General features: G+C 42.1%; 1 protein-coding gene across 17 annotated transcripts in view; it reads left to right on the forward strand.

Moving 5' to 3' along the window:
- Positions 1-22,027, forward strand: part of BCAS3 (BCAS3 microtubule associated cell migration factor) — a 299,190-nt gene that overhangs the window by 131,313 nt on the left and 145,850 nt on the right. For all 17 annotated transcript variants that reach the window (XR_014936381.1, XM_085521677.1, XM_015880751.3 and 14 more), the window contains 3 exons: positions 2,222-2,322; positions 4,724-4,920; positions 6,235-6,332. Coding sequence is in view for 16 of the 17 variants with exons in the window: in XM_085521677.1 (XP_085377803.1) it covers positions 2,222-2,322; positions 4,724-4,920; positions 6,235-6,332 (396 nt within the window). In the remaining variant the exon portion in view is untranslated. The remainder of the gene's footprint in view (positions 1-2,221; positions 2,323-4,723; positions 4,921-6,234; positions 6,333-22,027) is intronic.

The raw sequence follows: 22,027 nt of genomic DNA on the forward strand, positions 1-22,027 counted from the left end.
TTTGTAAAAATTCTCCAGTGTTTCTGTATTTTTAGAGTGAGCTGAGCTGTATTCTGACACTTGGCGTATCTGTGTTCCAGATGATGGAGTAAGTGTAGAAAGAAGGTAAAAACTGGCATAACTCAGACACTGGATTGGATTGGACTCCTGGCACCTGAAATTGCCAGCAGAGTATCTCAGGAGGAAGGGTTTGCTCTTTACCTGTGTGTGTGACACGATGCGTTCCCAAAGGAAGAAGTGTGAAACTAAAAACACAGCTTAATACAAAGCTTTTGAATTATTGTGAACATTATAGAGAGATTCTCTGAAAGCTGAAAAGCTGTGTGACACAGTGTAGGGATAGCAGCACTGATGTGTGTGTGGAGCTGTCGTACCTTCCAGGTGGAATTCAGACTTAAAGGCTTAGGCAGGAAGAGACTGTGTTACTTTTGAGCTGAAGTTCCTGGAAATGCCCTTATGACTGTGACTTGGTCCTGTCCTGGAATCAAACAGTTGATAACGATACAGGACGTGTGTGACCCAGAAACACAGAATCTCTTACATTTTTAGGTCATATTTGTTTCTATAACTTCAAGGCTGTTTTTAACCTAGGGGAAAAAAAAAGTATGCATCTCTATCTGTAATAAGGAGCACAGCCATGGCAAATCTCCAGTGAGGATCACTTGTCTTATGAGGCTGTATCTCAGAAAGTGCTGCTTGCTCCACTCGGGCAGTGGGAGTAATGCGTGCTTTGCCTGCAGCGAGGCCGGGCCCGTCATTACGGGATCCTGCTATCAAAACCAGACTCTCTTTAAATGCCTGCTTTTGTGATAGGTGTGGCACATAAATGCTATTTTATTAAATAGCAAAATAAATTATTGAGGTTTGACCTCAGCTGAGGCTTTATCACTGTTGCCCCGCCGGTGAACTCGGAGGCAGAGCCGTCCCGTGGAATTCCGCATGTCGTCACTTCTTGGTAGAAAGAGTTAATGCTGAGGCTGGGTTGCACTGAGACGTGCGTTCCTGCCCAGCAGTGCTGTGCTTCCATAGGGAAAGGCAGGAGTGGAAAACCAAACCTGCCTTTCGATTGGAAATGTTTCTTTTGCACTGTGAAGCAGACTTGAACTGCCATGGCGCTCAGCTTGCCCTGAGGGCTGGGAATGCACCCACAGCTTTGTGCTGCTGCTCCCTGCACTGGGCTTGGCAGCCGAGGCGTTGCCCCTGGGACAGAAAGAACAAAACAATTCACAACAGTCCATAAAGTTCCCGTTGGTTGGAAAACAGAAACATCTGCTGGAGCCGTCTAGTTTGTTAGCAGAGCTCCTTCCCTCTGTAAGGGAAGGCCTGCAGCTGGCCGGCTTTGCCCTTGGAAGCAGGCAGCTCTTCAGGCTCCGTCCGGTGCCACTGCCATTGTGTCAATGTTGAGGTGCTTGTATCTCCTTGCATACCTCGGTTCTGTCACAGGTGAGGCCTGGAGGCAGGTTTGGTACATCACAGCCTTCAGAATAAGGATATTCTGTGATACCGAGGTGTTCAGAATGGCTCCATAGCTGAGTTTTGTGTTTAGAAAACACACTGAAAAAACAGGATGGAAATTCCTTTTTTTTGTGTGTGTGTGTCTTGTAATGTATGGATTTATGGAAACGCCGTGCTGTTTATGTTGTAGAGGCGCCACTCTGTATTTATGGGTACAGTTGTGTCAGCTTTGCCATCCTGCTGTTATCAGGGGCTCCCAGCCTGTGAAGTGCTGGGTAGGAAGCTGCAATGTAAAGCTCAGCCCTGTAACATCAGGGCTCTTAAAAATCACTTTTCAGGAATCAGAGTCATGCTCAGATGATGCTGATACAAAAATACTGGTTCTAATTCCAGTCCGCACCCTAATGTGACTGGGATCATCCCGTGGTGTCATGAAACTGGCCCTCAGCCCTCCCCACTGCCCCTGTGCCACTAGCAGCTCTCCCATACATGGAGTCCTTAAGGCCGCGCTGTGCCTTCACCACAGACTGTACGCTTTGCTGGCATGTTTAGAGGACTCAAGGACTGTGAATCGTGAAATATTAATCTTTACAGTAGTGACTCTAATGGCATCTCTCTTGTTTGTGGTAGTGTGTGAGCACTGGCTTCTGATTTTTCCCCAAAGTTATGTGTGTAAAAGGTGATGGCATTAAAGGTGCTTTTGTACATTATGCAATCCATAGATCTGAACATCTAAAGGTAAATTTTTCCATTTTCTTCTTTTTAGTGGTTCCACCAGGGAGCCCTGGGCCTATCACTCGACATGAGTCCTATGACAGCTTGGCATCCGACCACAGCGGGCAGGAGGATGAAGAGTGGCTGTCACAGGTACGTTCTGGAGAGTTCTACTGCAGGAACCAAACAGTGCCCATATCCCCTTAGGAGTAAAGCTGACAGCTTCGCTTCAGCATTGAAAGTAAACTGACAGTATACCGTGGCTGCTATTGTGTGTAAAACAGACTTTGCTTTTGACTTAATATTGTATGAGTTTGATTGTCTCTGAACTTTAAACAAACATGCTAAAAACTACATACAACCCCTTTTTCTCCTGACCTGGATCTTTTCAGGTGTGGGTGCAGAAGTTGGCTTGGCAAAGTGAAGGTGTCTTTAGTGTTACACATTTTAGCATAAAAATAGTAGATAATCCTTCTTGGTGGAATAGTTTCATATGGGGTGAAATATGGCAATTTTAGCCATTCTTGCTTTGTGTCAGTGAGCAAAGCTTCTTTTTAGAGCCTGGTAGATACCTGATGATCTGACTCGAGGTATAACTTCAGTTGAAGAATATAAGTTGTGAATAATGTTATGAGAATTAGATTCTGAGTTGCTTTCAATTGTGAATGTATTCTTGTGAATCCACTCAGCTGGCCCAGGTTTTCAAATGTAGCTCCACAGTCATCTAACTTACCTGCTTAGCCTGTCTCTCATTTGTCAAGGCATAACGATGGTAAAACTACCAACTGGCTGCATGCAGGGGGAGTTCTGTCACTGCTCTCACTGGGTCCAAGATTCCATCTGTAGCTTTACAGATGTAGCTCTACCTGGTATAGCCTCTGCAGTATTGTTTGGTTTATTGTGCTTACATTACTATTTTGGTGACTTGCCAGCATATAGTGAGAAAAAGTAAACAAACCTACACGATGGGTGTTAGTTTGTTACTATTTCTTGGATAGTAGGGAAGCCAAAAGAATTTAAGAATGCTCAAACTTCATCACATCCATCCCTCTACAAGGCAAAATATATTTATAATAAAAGATGGAAAGTGATATCATTCATAACACGTATAATTTGGAGATTGCTTCAGGAATGTTTAATTTTTGCTAAGTGAAACGAGCTGTGATACCTCTTTTGAGCACGAAGGTGTGAGCATTCTCTAAGCAAGCCACTTTAGATTAAGCCTAAAGTGTAAGTATGTTTTTCAAAATTAAAGTGTTGTTATCAACAGTAGCAGCATGCAGTGAAAAAGCACTGCCCTTCACTTCAACTTTTCAATTAGAACAGTGGGTAATGTGTGCTGTCAGTGTGAAGTAGATACAATATGTTTGTCCTGCACACAACAGGAGAGTGAATAGGAACATCTGGCCATAGCCTCAGTAAAATTGCAAAGGCATCTGTTTACCTCTCGGCTCTGTGACACTGATGGTTTCAAGCTTAAAATATACAGATTACTTTATCTGTGGCCTAATTTACACTGCTACATAAAAGCTACTTGACTCAGAAACATCTACAGTCAATCTGAGTTACGCTAGGATAAATGCAGGGATGGAAATAGTGCTAAATAGGCTGTGCATTTGTCGTCTTATATTAGCAGAGAACTTAGAACAGCATTATCCAGTGCTGAAAATTCCTTCTTAAAGAATTAGAGTCAGTAGTACGTGTATGTGTGCACAAATAAAACCCTGGGATACATATCTGTGTCATATAGGTACAAAAATACATTTTCATGGGTTTCCTTTCTAAATTGCATTCCTGATTGTTATTTGAACATAAAAGTATAGGAAGTTTGCAGTCTATTTTTGTCATCGTAAAAACATGAGTTCAGCAGGGCTTAATATTTTCATTTCATATTGCCTGCTTCTCATCTTTGAAGGCTGATTCTTTTTTCAGTATATCCACACACAAACATGTCCACAGATACATAACTCATATGTACCCGCCATATAGGGGGCGTGTGGTTGCTTAGTGCAAACAATCACCCTCACCTTTGTCTTAATTCTGAGAATTCATTTAAATGAAGCTGTGTGTAACTGTCCTGAACTCTGTAGCTGCACACACGTATCCGTATTGCATCTGCACAGAAATGAACTTGACCTGAGGTGCTCAGTGTCTCACAGTGCGTGTCACATTGCTCTCTGTCACCAACCTCGTTGCGTTCCAGCAAGATGGTCTCTGCCAGTGGTATCCTCAGTATGCCAACACTAATTATGAGCTTTGGTTTGAAATATAGTTCACACTATATGCTTGTGAAGCAGTGCTGTTTAGAGTGTGAACTTTGAGAAAGCAGCTGGAACAAAACTGGAACAGCTTGTTTTTAGAAAGCGCGGCCCTTCCCCAGGTCAGGATTGAAGTGACTGACAAGAATATTTGGGGAATGCAGACTTTCAGCTCCTCTGTCCACTCTGCATGGATGCTGTCAGAAATGTGTTCACCTACTTCACCACAGCAGTAGATGTTTAGTTGTTATGCTACAGCATCTATTTTGTGTGGACCATTCCCTCTGTTCCCACAGGTCGAGATAGTGACTCACACCGGGCCCCATCGGCGCCTCTGGATGGGCCCTCAGTTCCAGTTCAAAACCATTCACCCCTCAGGCCAAACCACCGTCATTTCATCCAGCTCCTCAGTGCTGCAGTCACACGGCCCCAGTGACACCCCACAGCCACTGCTGGACTTCGATACAGATGATCTCGATCTCAACAGTCTCAGGTAAAAATAAAGCAGATTTCCAAGCTGTTCCACATTTGTCGTGTGAATCGCTTATCTTATGCTTAAATGAGGCCATGTGTATAGAAAGCATAGTACTTTTCATCAGACTCGTCTAGATGAAAGTCTTAAGAAGTGTATGACAGCAGCAGTAAAGAGTCATCCAGGTCAAACAGCTTACGTTCATTTTTGCCACCTCTTGTGTAAATTAAAGTGAAAAGTAATACAGAGTTTGGTGGCCTTGCTGAGCATCGTCTTGGCTTTGTGGTTTCTGTATTGCTTAAAAAATAATTTCTCTGAGTCAGGAGTAGGAACGTGGTGCCATAGATCCAGGTGCTGAGTAGATGGAGCAGTCAGAGTTTTGGAACAGTACGGGAGCTCTGGAAAATTTTTCCCCTCCCGCCCTTTGTTGTTTGTTTTGTTTGGTTTTGTTTTCTTCCTTTCTTGTCATTATTTATCACATATTTATTTTGTCTTTCTCTTGAAACTGAGAGAGAGCAGTCTAAGATGGGGAGGATGTATGTGGATTTATAGTCCTGGATGTAGCTCTGTAGAAGTGCTTTATGCACCATATGTTTCTGTGTCCCGTTCCATAATGCAAGATTTAACTAGTTTCCATGCTTCTGAATCTGCAAGTGGTTTGAAGTCTGAAGGTCTGTTGAGTGGACTTGGATTGTTTGAGACTCTGTTTGAAACTCTTATAGGTAAAACATGAGAAATGGGTGATATGAGCAATCCCTTAAAGCTGGGTATGTTGTCCTTGGACTAAAAGTGCATGGTTTTGAAATACGTGTTTTTTCCTTGCTTACACTTAACTCCCACAAGTAGGGGTAGAAATGTCAGATATGCTTCTAAATGATTTTTAATGCTTTCTATACGAGAACATACACAGAAAGAGAGTAGAAATTTAAAAATAAATAAATAAAAAAAAAATATGGATGTATTCACATATATATACTACAGAAGGAGTAAGCAGTTACTAATGTGTCTTTCCTCCTAAACTGCTGAAGGAATTGCTATTGTTCAGGAGGGCCTGGATAACAACTGTAGGCTGTTCAGGTAGTTTGGGTGTTTTTGTAGAGAGGCAGCTAACATCTGAGATGCAGTGTAGGGGTATGCACTCCATGTATTATCTGAACCTGTCTGCAGGTGGATTGTCCACGCCTTGGCTCCCGAAAGTAAAGTAAAATTCTAGCAGGGCAGCTGATTTGAAAATAAGAAGTTGCTCAATTGCTTGTTTGGTTTTGGCTTGTGATTTAATTACAGCCCATGTGAGCACTGATTTGACACAGGTGGTGACTGTAACTTATCATTTAGGATTCAGCCAGTTCGTTCAGAACCTGTTAGCATGCCCGGCTCATCGCGTCCTGTTTCTGATCGCAGAGGAGTTTCAACAGTGATTGATGCGACTTCAGGTAAAAACATGTTGTTTTTTTTCTGTTCTCTTTGATACTTGTGGCATTCATCGATCTCGTCTTCTCTTTGTCTGGTAACATGTTCGCTAACCAATGCTGTACACTTGAAGGGTTATCACAGTTTTCAGCTGCGCTAACTGGTAAGTGCTGACTTACAGAAATGTGTCTCAAAGGTTACAATCGTGATGGCTTTTCCTCTTGCCACTCCTATCTGAAGTCACAGCATTGTCATAAGACACACAAATTGTATTTTTGTTAAGCTAGAGAAGGCTTAAAAATGCCCAAATTAAAAAGCAGAACATTTGCAAGCAATGAGACTGAAATGCTTTTGTTAATGAATGCCCAAGGCGAAGGATATTACAATTCAATCTCATTTATAAAATACCTTTCATTGAAATGTAATCATAAATGTAGTTTATTTCTGTGAACAGTCAAGACAACATGGAAGTTTGACTGAGGTTTGTCTAAAGGGTGCATTTTCACTACACTGCTCTAAGAGAGTGTGTAAATTTAATATTACAGCAGTTACATTAATATCAACACAGTAATGTGTACGCTATAAAGTTTTTTCTTTTTCGTGGTGCTGGGGTATAGTCTATATAAAGAAACAAAGACAACAGAGCTTTATATTCCGGTACAGCTGTATAGCGTCTGAAGGTTCCACACAGCAGGATTTTGTCAAATAAAATCTCTCACAAGTAGAATTATTAAACACACAGCATTAGTCAAACAGTCAAGTCAGAGAGGATTTTAATCTGTAGTGATTTGAAAATCCCTGGAGACTGCTGATTGGATTGAGGTTAAACTGTAAAAGGAGACTGTAACACATACAGAAACTCATTTCTGAAGGTTGTTTTAAAGAGAGTTAAAATAAAAGCTCCCGTTCCAGACTCTGTTTGTTATACACATAAATTCTGAGTCCAAGTTTCTGCATCGTTTGCCAAATTAATTTATTTGAGTATTACAGGATATTTCTTAGATCTGTTTATAACTGTGTTCAGTAATAACTACATTTACGTTGGATATTGAGGATTGTCATTATAAATACCATTTTCAAGTATCGAAAACTAGTTAAATTAATTCCCATTGAGCTTGGACATCTGATGGTGGTTATTTAAAGGCAGTTATATTCGTTTTAGTGCATGTCAATGTGATTTTGAAAGTTCTGATTTGATACGTAAGAGAACAAAATCTCAGCAGTTACGGCTTTTTGGATTAGTCCATCTGTGTGCATTACCCCTGGAAGATGGAAGCCCCAGTTACAGCGGTGCTTCGGTCTGCGTATCTCACACTTCTGACTCAAGATGATTAAAGGCATAGTTGTTCCTTGCTATCAGTGTGACTCTGCCAGGTGATGCAGATACATACATCTGCATTATCAAGGTTGGTTTCTTTTGTATTTTCTTACCTAAGTGTGAATGGAGCAGTGCAGTTGCCTCTAACAGGGACATGTATTAGTTCTGAAATGCAGCCTTTCTCTAACACTACCAATTCTAGATCTGTTTTGTTCCAGCAACACTGGAAACAATGAACCATGTTTGGACCATACTTCTGTGCTGAGCAGCCTTTCCTATAGAATAGATGGGGCCTTAATGTGAAATGGCTCATATGAATGTGATGAAGCTCCATTGGTAATGCCTTTAACATGTGTGTCCGTATTAAAATTGCCAAAGTCAATTTTATACATTGTTATGACACTAAAAATATATTTACTGTACAGCAGTGACTCCGTTTTATTATAACACCTCATAAGTTTCTTATAAACAATACATGGGTTTTGTTAGAGACATGCTGATAGCAGTATTTATTTAGCTTCTCTGCCAGGCTGTTCGAGTTTGAATTGATTTTTGATTCAGGGACTTTAACATCTATTTGCAGTTTTCATATTGCCTGGTCCTTAACAGAAAGTAATTGTCCAAACTTGGGGCGGATATGTGTGTGTGTGAGATGGTGTAGGGGTGGGAGTTCTACAGACAAGAGACAAGAGGAAAGAAACGTGTAGATTGTTGAAGTCTTGTACTCTCCTTGTAGCAAAGTTGTGCAGCAGGAAGAGAAGCAGTGTGCTTCCTTCCTTCCTACCTGGGACGTGTGTGGAAAAGGTGTAGAGGTTTTGTTTCAAAAGCTGATGTGCAACATTGCATTATTTTAGTACTGTATTCCACTACTGTCAATATTCTCATTTCCTGCTGCTGCTGAGGCATGCTCTACGTGGTTTGCGTTCTTTGTGGAAAATGAATTTATTGGAAAAATACCTATTTAGGTTTGAAGCATTTTTTTTAAGTAGGTCATAAATTTTTACTGGCTAAGCTGAACCAGGAAGTGATCCTTCAGCTCTGACCCATGCATGCGAGTCTGGTGCACTTTATAAAGATGTTTATCTGGTGTTGCTTAGAGACACAACCAGCGTGGCGCCTCTCCTTATCTGACTCCATCGCTTGTTCTTCCTATCAGAAGATTTCAAGTACATGTTTATCATCTTTAATTTTTCCATCGTTCTTTTTAGCTTCCTTCCGTCTCTCCGTTGGTGAGAACTTTGTCATTGCAGCTAATGAGACATTTGTGCAGTTCATTAGTTGTGATTTGTGCACGTGTCTGTACAATGATGGCGTACTGATGACAATGTTGTTACAAAAGAGTTTGAAAAAAATATTCATTGGAACAGAGCAGAAATTAATTGTGAGGATATTGTCAAGGTGGGTGTCAGTGTCTGTAATGATGGTGGATACAGACAACAAAAAGTAGAGGGGGAGATATTTATCTCCGTTCCACTTACAATTTTTCTAAGATCTTGTTCTCCGTGTTTGGTTTTTATGTTTAATTGGAAAGAGAAGTTTGCAGAAATGCAGTCACCTAAAGCTGCTGGACACGCGTTCCTCAGCACACACGTATCGGTTGGATGCCTTGTAGAGAGAATATACCCTCAAGGATTAAATGTACCGTGATTCCAGATGCTGTTCCAGAGTCACAGTTTAATGTTGAAGGGACAGAGTTGAGTTTAAAGCTTTGTAACACAGGAAGTTTATAATGTGCACTGAAGGGAACACTTGTACACATGGCAGAAGCACGATGTGTAGAGGCGTGCAGTAAGTCAGGTTACATTCAAGACTTCTTTGGACAGCAGAGTGGAAAAGCGAACTGATAAGTGTCCCATCTGCAGGAGGTGCTGCAGCTGAACGTCACACATTTCATACATGCAAACCAACAATCTCTGAGACAGAAACCTGTAGGGCAAGAAGTATGTGCCACAGAATGATCGGGCTCTATTTCTATTCTGCAAGCATGACTTGAAAACTTCACTTTAACTGCAGACGTTGATTGCTGTTCCTCTCTTTGGGGTGACTTGAATTAGATAAGATTTTTGGATAGCTGAGGGTATCTGCAAAATTACTGGAACTAGTCTGGGATGCAGCAGCATTGCCTAGATAAGCAGCTGAGTATCTCCAGTGATGAATGGGTGCTCTTCAGAAGTTTTATACTCTAACCTGTAGCTGAGTAATTTATGTGTTACCCACCTGAATAATCACAGCTTACAGAACTCTGTTAAAATAGGGATTAAAGGGGTGCAGGAAGGCTGGAGTATCTGCGTGGAACAGCAAATCTGAACTGGCAGAAAGAAGAGCTGAACTGGCAGAAAGAAGTGTTGCAGCCGTTCCTGATCACGTTTGGTCACACAGCTGCACTGAGTCTGTATGGGGAGGCATTTCCTTTAAGTAGCAACAAATGTGTTGTTGAAGGGCTCGGGTGTTCAGGTGTGCTGTCATACCTGTGACTTCAATCCTGCTCTGCTAGGAAATGTGTGCATCTGTGTGTGTTTATGAACAGCAGAGTGTATTCCCTCATACAAAGAGGTTTTTGACACTTAGCAGTCAAGTAATAATTTTGTTACGTTGTCAACTCAGCAGAAAAACATTGACCAGGAAGAAGCTGTCTGATTTCTGCATCAACATTTTCCTTTCCTACTCAGAGGAGATCTGTTTCTTTCTTACTTAGTGCTTAGTATAGAAATTGCTTATGGCAAGAAGATTTTTATGAATAAAATTAGGGCTTTTTTGAGCTTTTTTTCCCCTTTTGGATGCTTGTGGGTTAGGCAGAACATCTATATTCTCTTCTAAGACCTGGCATGTGCTGTGCTTCTTAAGGATGCACACATCATTTTTTAATGAAGATTGTTTATTACTGTTGTATGAAACACTGACAGTACGAAGCTCTCTTCTGGTTACTTCAATCAGTGCTCTCTTAAAATTGGCTTGTAGTTTAGTACTTCCTTTTCTTTTGTTTGTGACCGGTGGCCGTGGATAGATGGCTTGATGCCTGCAGTGGGTTTAATGAGCAGAACTGATGTGGGAGTGGATTTAGCGGGGGTGGGAGGTTGTCTCTCTCCCTCTGCCTGTAAGGGATCTTTCATTGTTCATCACCACACCTGTGAGATAGGGACCCTGGGACAAATTCTTACTGTCCAGCAATGCTCTCGCTTGGAATTTAATAAACACTTCTGCTGTCACACCTTAAACCATCTGAGCTCTTTTCTGTTGTATGTGCAATCAAATATTTATTCCCAAATGCTGTACATCAGAAAGCGCTGCCTTGGAGTAGCACAGATCAGTTATTCAGGTAGTAAAGATGTGTGAATGCAGCTGGCAGATGAAGTCACCAACATTATGAATTCCCAGGCTGTCCTTATTGCCACAGGCTATAACTGACAGGCCTGAGCGGACGGCGGTTTCCCATTGCGGGTGCTGGGAGGGCCTGAGGATCCTGGTGTCATGGATACTTGAGCTGCCCTGCTTGAGTGGAGCCGGCCAGCGCTGCGGGGCCTCGCACAGAGAGCTGTAACCGATCCGGTCTGGAATCCTTGACCTGAACCTGTAATTACCTGGACGGTATAAAGGTGGTTTGTTGTTGCAGATAGAGATTGCACTCAGATCCTCCGAGCATAATGCTGAGCTTTGAAGCCGGGGAAGAGCTTTGGCCCTTGGTCTGTTCTTCACAGCAATCGAGAGGTTTTAATAATGGTCTTATAACAAGCTGTTCTTAGCGGGCATCACCTGTGCAGTAACAGAACACATGCCCAGCACGGATGTGTTGTTTTTCTGCACCCTGTCAGCTTAAATTTAAATGTGTTATGGTTCTTTCCTGCAACAACTTTCAAGCAAATTATATTAATGAGATACCTATTTAAAACACTTAGTGTGTTTCTCATTTGAAAAGTGTTTTTTGGAGTATTTCCAGGGCAATTATAAAGTTTGGTTTATGCTCAGGTTTTGTGTGTGGTTTTTTTTTACTCACATGTGTGTGTGCTTCCTCCATCCTATTTGGCTGCATTACTAAGTAAGTGTGTGTTTGTATGTATGTGTGTGAGCTGTACAGTGCAGAATTCTGGTACTTAGATTTTTTTCAACTTCATCTAGTTCATCTCATTTGAGAAAATGTTATCTGATGATTTCTGAAGAGGGCCTTAAGACAGAAGCGAATTCATCAAGCTCCGAGATGCCAATGCAGTATACATGATTACATCTAGCAACAGCTATGCCCTATAGACTATGAAGATGTGAAGAGAAATTAAAACGACCTGACACTACTGACTGGGCACTTGCTTCTGGATCGTTGCCTGGCTTGGGAAAAGACTCAGCTGCGGGGATACATGGAGTAGCATTAATGTCTTGAAACACTGGTGGGTGTTTACCGCAGGCAGGAGGAGTACACTGAAGAGAAAGTGCATGGGACACTGAGCAGCAGCAAATTAATTCTACAGTAATTTATTTTTGCCCCTCTCCGATGGTGTAGGCAGGTTGTCCTGCTGTTTGCTCTCTGCACTGTGATGTGGGACTCTGCCCCATGCAGTTAGCAGGGGAGGCTGCTGCTCCTCATCCCACACTGCCTTGGGTTTTGCTGAGGAGTCTGGTGGCAACTAAAGCAGTTAATCTCTTCTAAGGTGGTTGTGCTTTGACATGTATGTGTCCAATAGCTTAAAAAAAAAAAAAAAAAGAAAGAAAAAAATCACAGAGGATTTTCCCAAACAAACACAGTGCTCTCCTTGTTGCCGTCATAGCTGGATAGTAACATAACTGTGACCTGTGCAACATACAGACCAGGTACTGGGTAATGAGTTTTCTTCACATATGGAGATGAGTCACAGCGAGGCCTCTGGGGGTTGCGTTAATGGTCATTGGTGCAGTCCTCTGCTGCTGGAAGACAGTTGTTCTCTTGTCACACAACCCGCTTGATGCGTGTTCCAGTGGTCCATTAATGCAGACAGCAGAGTGTCTTATTGCTTAAGTGTTACATACTGACTTCCAGCTGGGAAAGCCACCTTCAGTTCATATAATGGCTTGTCAGCTGAAAAATAGCAGCGTGCTAGAGCGTGCTCTATGCCAAGCATATAAATGCCTCTTGTTTATCTATAGGGAAAAAAACCCAAAGTGCACAGTAGCATTTTGCATATCAGTATCTAAAGCACACTCATTTGAAATATAAGTTTGCCTTATATACCCTCTTATTTCCTTCATTAACAGTTGCTGTTAGTGTTTTGCATAGATAGCTTTAAAGCTCAGAGTAAGTGGAAAGTGTTGATTCTAATCATATCTGACACCACAATCTTCTGTGGAACAACACATGAGCTGAGAGTCCCGATGGGCTCCTGTAGGATACAATATTTATTATAGCTTGAGATCTGAGAGCTCCTCACTACTGTTCAACTTAGTACAGATCCAGAAACCTCGGTGTCCGTGCTTGTGTTTTTATAGCTTGCACAGAAACAATGCTCTGTACAGTGCTGGCAAAGAGGTGTGATCATTGACTTTTCTGTTCCTCTTGTACAGTGCTTAGAGAGATAATTCTATGGAATTCCTAGTATCTTTCAGTTCTCCTCTTCATTAGAATGTAAAAATGCACCAATTTTCACCATTGTTAATCCAAAATTAGCTGTTGTTCATTAGAGTGGAATACAGAGGAGTGAGCAGAAGCATGCATCAGTTGAGGTATATGTCATATAAAATTGAGCTGTTTGGTGTGATAAAGTAGCTTTGGTGTGTCTTTAAAGTGGAGTTTAATACTTTGAGGGTGTGTTAATCCTCACTGCCTTCTTGCAGGAGTAGGGGTGTCCTCTGTTGGAAATAAATATTTATATCTAGGTTGAAATGCAGTCAGTTCGTATGTACTTGTATATACATTTTATTGCCTCAGTGACGTAAGGAGTGAAAAAACAGATGGAAAATATTTTGTTTTTCTTAATTATTCAATGCTGTGAAATACTCGTCTTGGCTCCTCCCCCTGCTTTGGCCTCCATCCCTGGCGTGATCCCAGCCCATATTTAATAGCGCTTTATCCCCTGCTTGTGCTGCATTTAACTTTCACTTTTTATTAGAATGAAGGCTGAATTGGGTGCTGGTTAGCAGTGGGGCTACGGGTGAAGAGCTGCAAAAAGCCAGAGCTGGTACCAGCAAGTGGCTGCTGTGGGGACTGGCCAGCATGGGGTGAGCTGCACTGGGTGCAGGAGAAGGAGCCCTGCTGAGTCCCTGTACTTGGCCTGTCCCCATCTGGGTGCTGGGAATGGCCTGCTCAGGTCTTGCCTGCCATAAGAAGCACACAGAGTGCTGGAGGGAGTATGTAAAGCCAAGTACTGCATGCACGTACATAAACCATGTGGTGTTGTTCCCCTTGTAAAGGTGAAAACAAGCAGGTCACAGTTAGTAAATGACAGAAAGCAGACTTGGGATTATTCACATCATTAGCACAGGATTTCTCCAGATAAGAGAAGTGGGATATGAGCCTCCACTGCCCTGAGGCTGTCTTTGGTTTGCTGCACAGGGCGTCGTCCTTTAAAATGGAGCAAGAATGGGGAAAAGAAAAAGGTGGTAATATGACTAACATATGGTTTTTGCTGGAGTTCAGCCACAGATTTTAAGGCCTTGGAGTGGATTCCTCGGGCCTTCATGTGCTATCCCAAAACCAACACAAAAGCCTTTCCAAATATGTTTTATAAGCTCTGCGATTCTAATAGTCCTCCTATCCAAAATCCCATTTCCCCAGGTCAGGTGGGGCGCTGGCCCTCCTCTTCCACAATCCCAGCCTTGCCAAGTCTCTGTGCCTGGTGTTTCCTCCCAGCATTGATGGGCAGCCATTTGTCTGACATGCAGAGTTGCTGTGGGACTGTCCAGCACAGCTGCTTTCCCTTGAGCTCACATCTGCTCAGAATGAGTGGGACCTCCATGTGCTCACTTAGCCACGCTTTTGTCCCAGATGCAGCTGGTCCTGGCTGTGTACAACCCACCTGTATGTCTGGATAATTCATAGAATTTGCCTGGAAGTGGCACAGAGGTCCAGTGCTGGCTCACGAGTACCTGGGTTTGAGCATTAGTTTCAATGACTGACTTCTGTCATGGTCTTTGTTTTACTTCTCCATTTGCTGAGTTATGGTACCATTAGTGAAAGAAGAATGCAATGCAGGAAATGCATAGTCTGCAGTTCATTGCTTCTTGTTCTTGAGGACTCTGGCTTCTGGTCCTGACTGTGCCACTCTAGCAAGGGAAGCCTCTGGGAGGATTGATGCAGTGGAAGCCACAGATGCAGTAAGATCTTGCTAGCTGTTGCCTCTTCTAGTTTTTACCTATATTATTGAGCAATTCACTGAGCATTATGCTGTTTGACCATCACTTTAAATACACTTTGAAAGTAAAATGTTCTCTGAATATATTTGTGATTGAATGTTAAATTCTGTAATTGAGCACGGATCATCTACAAGGCTGTTTTCATTGTGATATTAACAAACTGAAAGTTGCCATGAAAGAGAGAAAAGGAGATACAATTGTGCTACTCATTGGTTTATGTGGGTATTTTTTTCCTTTTTGAGCCTTAAAATAAGCAACCAAACAACCGACCAAAAAAAACCAACCCAGCAACAAACAGTATGCAGTGAAATACTTGCATGGAAGGACATTTTACCACTGAAGTTAGATAAAAAATTCACTATATCGTAAGTGAACCATTTCCCCCTTGATTTGTGTCCAAAATATGAGGAAAAAACATTGCAGATGCATTATGCATTTTACAAAAGAACATATGCACGCATTTAAATCATTTACATTTCATCTTTGCTTTCTCTTATTTTTAACCCATATTATAGTGAGTGACAGCATGTTTGGAAAACCGAGGCTGAAAGCAGAGCTTAAACTTTCATGCCCAATAAGCTGAACTGCAAGCAGTGCTTCACTATTTCATGATTTTATTTCAAAGTTTTGCTTTCTCTCCACTGAAACATGTGACTGAAACTTTGGGAGTCTATGGGTTGTAAAAAAGATGATGTGTGCATGGTATGTGCTGGTCCTACAGAGCCTGCGAAGCAGGAGCTCATCCTTGCTGAAGGAAAATACGTGAGCATGTGCCTAAAGATGTTCTGAATCAGGGCTCAGTGAGGATATTAGTGGTTCAGTTGGTAGTATCAAGGCATACCCATGCTATAAAGTCCTTTTCATAAGGGGATAAGGAGGGCAGCAGCTCTGTGATGCAGCACCCCAACAAGGCTGGTTTGCAGCACTGCCCTGCTGTGCATTCAGGCAGTAGCTTCTGATTGCCCTGCTTACATAGCTGGTAGGTGAAAAAGAATTGGAGTCATGGATGTGGTGTTTTGGTTAATGGCATCAGCAAGCACCACTTCCCCTATTGCTGTGAGTGGACAAATAAAATTCAGCTCTATTGGCCTAATTGTAGCGTTTAATCACACTTCAGTGCAAGGCTGTGCATGCCATGAAGTGCTGAACGTGCGCTCTGCAGTGATGCGATGTGTGTGAGGAGCACTGATATGTTGGCTGGCTGGCAGCCTGTGGGCAGGTGAATGCAGGCACATGGCCATGTGCAGGCAGTGCTCGTGGCTGCCTTGTGGCCTTCCGTGCAGCCTGTGCTCTCCTGCTCTGGCTCCTTGCAGAGCTGTGCAGAAGCCTCAACACCAGCAGCTCCAGCTCTGATGGGAACAGGAGCACTGTGCTAGGACTGGGGGTTCAGTGTGAGTCTGGCATCCATGGAAGCTGTGTGTTTGGTTATGTAGGTCTGAAAGTTAAACGCTTACGCACCTCCTGACAGCTTGTAGAAATTTATCTCATTGTCTTCACTTTCTGTAAAGAATCAAACTCGCAGTTCCTATTTTTCTAGTAACTCAGTTGTAGAGAGGTTAAAAAGATATTGCTGATACTGAAACAATTATATTTGGAGAACATACGCTTTGGTTTTACATTTCTGGCTCTAAAAGGTGACATTTCTTGTGTTTGTCATTTAATTTAACATTCTATATATTTTTAAACGGCTGTATGATTTGAAATCTCCAGATGCAACGCTTTATGCTAAATGAGGTTGACAGTTCAGTGATGTGGAAGGCCATTATCTCACCTTTGTGCTTCTAAACTATAGCCACTTGCCTTTGCCTGTTCATAATGCATTTATTGCGTTACAGCATAGGAATTTTTAACACCTATTGAAAGCATTAATTAAGTATGCCATACTGATGAGCACTTTAAGATGAGCAAAAAGCCAGAACGGATCATGTTCTTCAAGTTTATTTTTCTCCTATTGGTTGCAGTGGAGACTTCTTACATGACTGATGAACTCCAGTAACACATTTGTGCTGGAATACTCTGTGATACATATTGCTGTGATCTCAAATTTCACAATGGACAGCAATTAGCTGTATTAACTATCATGGGCTGGGGTAATATCTTTAATGTGCACCGCAAGGTGAGTGCCTGGTGGCCCTGAGGCAGCTGGGTGAGATGGTCCTTGGGTAATCAAGGACTTCCAGGCCACACCATAGGAAGGCCACAGGGTTTTCAAGTGCGTGATGAGTGATTTTGGTGAGTTCTCTGGTCACTCATGTTGTGGCTGATGTACCCTGAAAGGCTGTGGTTTGGTTTGAAAAAAGAAAAAAGGAAAGAAAAATGTGATTTTAAGATAAAATAGTAACCTTGTAGAGGTTTGTCTTCAGGTTAATTGACTTGAAGCTTCTGCTCTCATTTTAACTGGGTTTATTAATACTGTACGTTCTCATCTGATGTTTAATTATTAGTGAAGGCAATTTATTATCACAAACCAAACATGTAAGTACCTGCACAAAGCCTCATCAGCTAAGAGCATAAGCAGATAACGTGTTTTGTTCTGAAGAGTCCAAGATCCATTTTGATGTTAGGGGATTGATGCGATCCCATTCCCATAAACTGGCATCCCTCTGGGGATGTACCATTTCTGTATGTTTTTGCCCCCTTGGAGGGAAGTTGGCTCCCTCTCCCCATGTTGTTGTGGGATAATGTGACGGGGTGGGGGGTACCTGTGGACATGAAGTCCTTTTCCTCAGCTGCCCTCCAGGGTGAGCCCCACCAGCCACAGTGCTGCTCTATAAACCAGTGAACCAGAATTCAGACTTTTGTATCCTGTGGTTGTTGTCCTGAGTCAGCAGGTCTCCTATCGAGGCATTTTTCTATAAACATGGAAAATGGATAATCATTACTTTGTCTGTTAGAGCTCAGTAATACAAGAATAGGTCATAAAAATGTCACTTGTGTCTTAAAACCTAACCAGCTAGAAACTCTCCCTCTTGTCTAGTCTGGCCTGCAGTGCCTTTGATCACCTTTTTCTCCTCTTCATCAGCACCCCAGCTAACTTCATAGTTTTCCCCTTTTTCCTTTGCCATTGTGACAGTGTTCTGCTGCAGATTACAGCTGTGCTCAGACACCATAAGGTTCATATGATTAGTCAGCATTTGGTTTCCATATATAGCAAAACTGCGTCTGGAGAAAATATTCTTATACATATTTCCAGGCAGTAGGATCAAAGAGCTCTCTAGGTTCTCAGTTTTAATTTATCTCTTCATGCTCGTTGTGTAAGGAACATCAAAAAGAATCCGTGTTTGCAGGAGGGAAGGGAGGGAGCCCTTTGCTGTGTAGCTCTGGGAGCACCACTCGCCCAGGCCAGCCTCAAATCCTACCCTTTGTCCTCCCTGGCATTGCTGACCTGCAGACTTGGGGTTTTTTTTGCCTCCATGTTCTCTGCAACCCGGACTCTTTTCTCATCTTGAGTCCTGTGACCTTTCCCATTCTTGTCTCCCTGACTGCTGAGCTCCCCTTCCTCCATTAGGGCTTTTCCCATGGCTCTCCATCCCCGTGTTGGCTCCTCTCCTGGCGTAACACATGCCAGGTTCCTGTGGTTGCATCTAATCCTTTGAATGCTTGTTCCATCTCACTTTTGTCATCTCAGTAATTACCCCTCATGCTCACAATATCTTTCAGTATTTGCTTCTACTCGAGAAGCTCATCCTCCAGGTGTCAGCTCCCAAAGCACACCAGGCCTCTCTGAGACTCAGCATCTGCTGGGATGTGCGCCAGGTAACCCACCATGCTGAGAGGGAATCTGCCATGAGCTGAGGGGGCTGTGTTATCATATTGGGTGCTCTATTCACATCAAGGTTTTTTTGTGCCTCAATCAGATCCCTTTTTTTTTTTTTTTTTTTTTCTCTTTTATTGGAATTGTAAGGCAACAATTTGTAAACTTTTGTGGTTCTGAAGCACATGGCAGCATGGGCACTGCTGGGGACATTGTTGTTATTAAATAAGCAGCGTGCTTCAATCCTACCAATCCATGTAGGGTTTTTCTATGAGTTAATGTTCTGAAATATTACTGTATATAATAAACCAAGACATTCGAGACTTTTTTTACGTCACATTCTTAGAAAAGTCTTTTTTTTTCCCCTGCTGATAGAAGATATGCATTAAAAAAATGTAATGGTTTGATTTCAGTCATCTACTCAACATTTCTAAGCTACTTCTAAGCCAAATGATCCCAGGTGTGGGATTGCAGCAGGTAATTTCCTGCGCTGTATTTGTGCGGATGATTTTCTGTGTTAGAAGATGATATCGGCTCACCTGGCCTCTCCGTGACAGAGAAATCCTTTGTTTATTCATTTAGTAGGCAGATTAACCCTAATGAATATGGCTTCCTGGAAATAGATACAGGGGACAATAGCGAAGTGAGGAGTGGGGAGAAATGGGGCGAATTCCCTTTTCTTTCTTCACTTGTAAATAATGGTAGCTTTCATGGCGAAGTGTTCTAAATGGGAAAGGAACGTGAAATATGTCAACCAGAAATTCTTGATTTTAAACAAAATCCTGTCATTTACGGCTCAGGACAGTGCTGGGGATTTCATAGCAAGTCCGGTGCAGTTCCACTGTGTTGGATCTGTTTGGATGTTTTCTCATGTCAAAAAGTAGGATGGAGCAGGTATGGCTCAGACCTCGCACAGAGTGGTGCTTCAGTTCTTACAGCTAGGGAACATGAATGCATGTTTCATGTGGTTGCTCTTTGCTGTTTTGTGGAATATCTGTTGGGGTTTGTATTTTGTAGTTAACAACAGAATCTTCCTTCAAAACGTACCATAAGCTTTACAAGGTGAATAGAGAAAGGTGTTGGCTGTAATGCCTTGAATTATTTCCATCTATTTGTTTCTTAGGAGTAAAAAGTCTGGATGGACGTTTCAACAAGTGCGCTGTGTCTGCTGTCTGAGCAGCTGTTCTATAGAAGAAGGCTATGTTCAGATAAGGGTCACACTGTATTATTTTTTTTCCCAGTCACTCTCTTATCTTGAGTTGACACAGAAAGCTTCTTGAGAGTGTTTCATGCAGAACTGCTCGCTGTGTGCAGTGCTTGGGTGCGTGCATGTCCTGCACACGCTGTCTGTCCAAGGTGTATAAAAGGCTGGGCCTTCATCAGATTTATTCAAATAAATGACTGGGTTCTCCAGTGATGCTGCTGTGACGCTGGATTGCAGTTCCTAACAGAGTTGGAATCTACCTGGACAGGTAGTCAATGTGCATGCAGGGCCCTGAGAAGCTGAGGGAAAGGTGGTCCGTGGCTTTGTGGGGTGTAAATCAGGCCAAGCAGTTCACGTTGTGGTGTCACACGCAGATTGGATGCAGTATCGCTCCGTCTGGTACAGCAGTGTGACTGAATTATTCAATCTCGGAGTGAATAATGCAATGATGAATTAAGTTGTATGCGTGTTGGTGTATGTATTTATGTATACACACTGAATAGTTCATATTTTAAATGAGGAAAGCTCTGCAGTTTGCTAACTCAGATCGCTGTTAGAAGCTACTGGTCAAAGTGTAGACATAAGTACAATGAATGGTTTTGCTGTGTTTGTGAGAGGAGCAATTTCTTGCATTTTTATGTGACTGGTACTTGAGATACATTATTCCCAAGACATGAATGTGTAGACACAGATGTGAAAATCTCTTAACTTCCAGCCAAACTTTTCCAGATCTTATCACTATAATTTATTCTTTACTCTCTGTAGACTAGAAAAATGTCTTCTTTCACATAACTTTATACATTGGAGGAAAAGGAAAGTTCTCTCCTACCACATGCGAAGTGTTGAAGATGGGATACTGTTGGCTTTGCCGTGCTGACTTTTGTAGTTGCCTGTAAAAACTCCAGAGCTTCAGAAGGGAAGTGAAAAACCAGAATTCGCCTTTGCGCGTAGAATAAAAGTTTCCATTGTTTCTGAGTTACGTCGCAGAAAGCACAAATGTGCAGGAACAGATAAGTTTTTGAAAGTATACATTGGTACAAGGGTGTGTATGTGTGTACGGGGCAGCAATAAATTACAATTGAATTTGTTTGCTTTGTGTGGCGATTGTTTCATCCTTCTTAAAACTACTATTTATATAACCTTTAACCAAGCAGAGAGTAGCCAAAGCATTGTCAGGAGTGAGAATTGTTTTTCTGGCTGGTGCTCCTAACAACACAGTGAACTGAGTAGTTGTGTGGCACAGCCGATGCTCCCGCTGTGCGGTAACTGACCACGTTGAGATGAGAACGGCTTGCCAGATTATTTCTTGTCTGCATGCTGAAGATCAGAATAGATGTGTGTCACATTAGGTGTCATTAGAATAGAGCTTGTGATAACTAAATAATAGATTTAATGCTGACTAATTATCTTCAAGGTTGTTGACACAGTTGCAAAAGAAGAACGTCGCAAATTGCCTTTCGAGGCAGCTTAGACTGTCTGCGTTAGAAGGGTGTTTTTTTTTCTCCCTTTAGCAGAAACCAAAGGACAACAGTCATTATACGATTCTGTACTTTAAGTATTTTCATAATCCAACATAAATTGGCCCACCCAAGGATTATGTCTGTCTTATAAGGATGTGTTTATATAGTCATTGGGTGAAAGATTGCAGAAGTTGAACCACTAGTTTTGAAAGCCGAGCCAGACCAGGAAAAATCAGGATACAATTTGGCACTTATGGAGACTAAATGATTTCCTTTTTAGCTGCTGATTTCTACTGGGAAATGTATCCTTGGACTGAAAATTGCATCCGGAAAAATGTTTATGTAGTGTTTTTCAAATGACTGATTATTCCTCTAACCTTTAACACGCACTGTGTGTGATTTTTTGTTCCTTATTAACTCTTTCACAGCCAAAGGAACGATTTCCTTTGCTGTAAGTAAAACGAAGTGTTTATTTCACATCGTGCAATATTTTAATGCTGTAATGACACAAAAGAAGACTTGCCAGGGATTTTATTGAGTCGGTAGCAATGGGAAATCCGGCTCATCTTCTCTGTCAGGCTTTCCTGGAAGAAGTGTATCCCCACACAGCAGCGAGTCATACAGAGCACAATGGCATTTTATCCTGATTACTGCAGAGAAGGAGAACAAAA

Source organism: Coturnix japonica, chromosome 22 (assembly GCF_054131305.1).
Source record: "Coturnix japonica strain WE chromosome 22, WE-NBRP24, whole genome shotgun sequence".
Taxonomy (NCBI): Eukaryota; Metazoa; Chordata; class Aves; order Galliformes; family Phasianidae; genus Coturnix; species Coturnix japonica.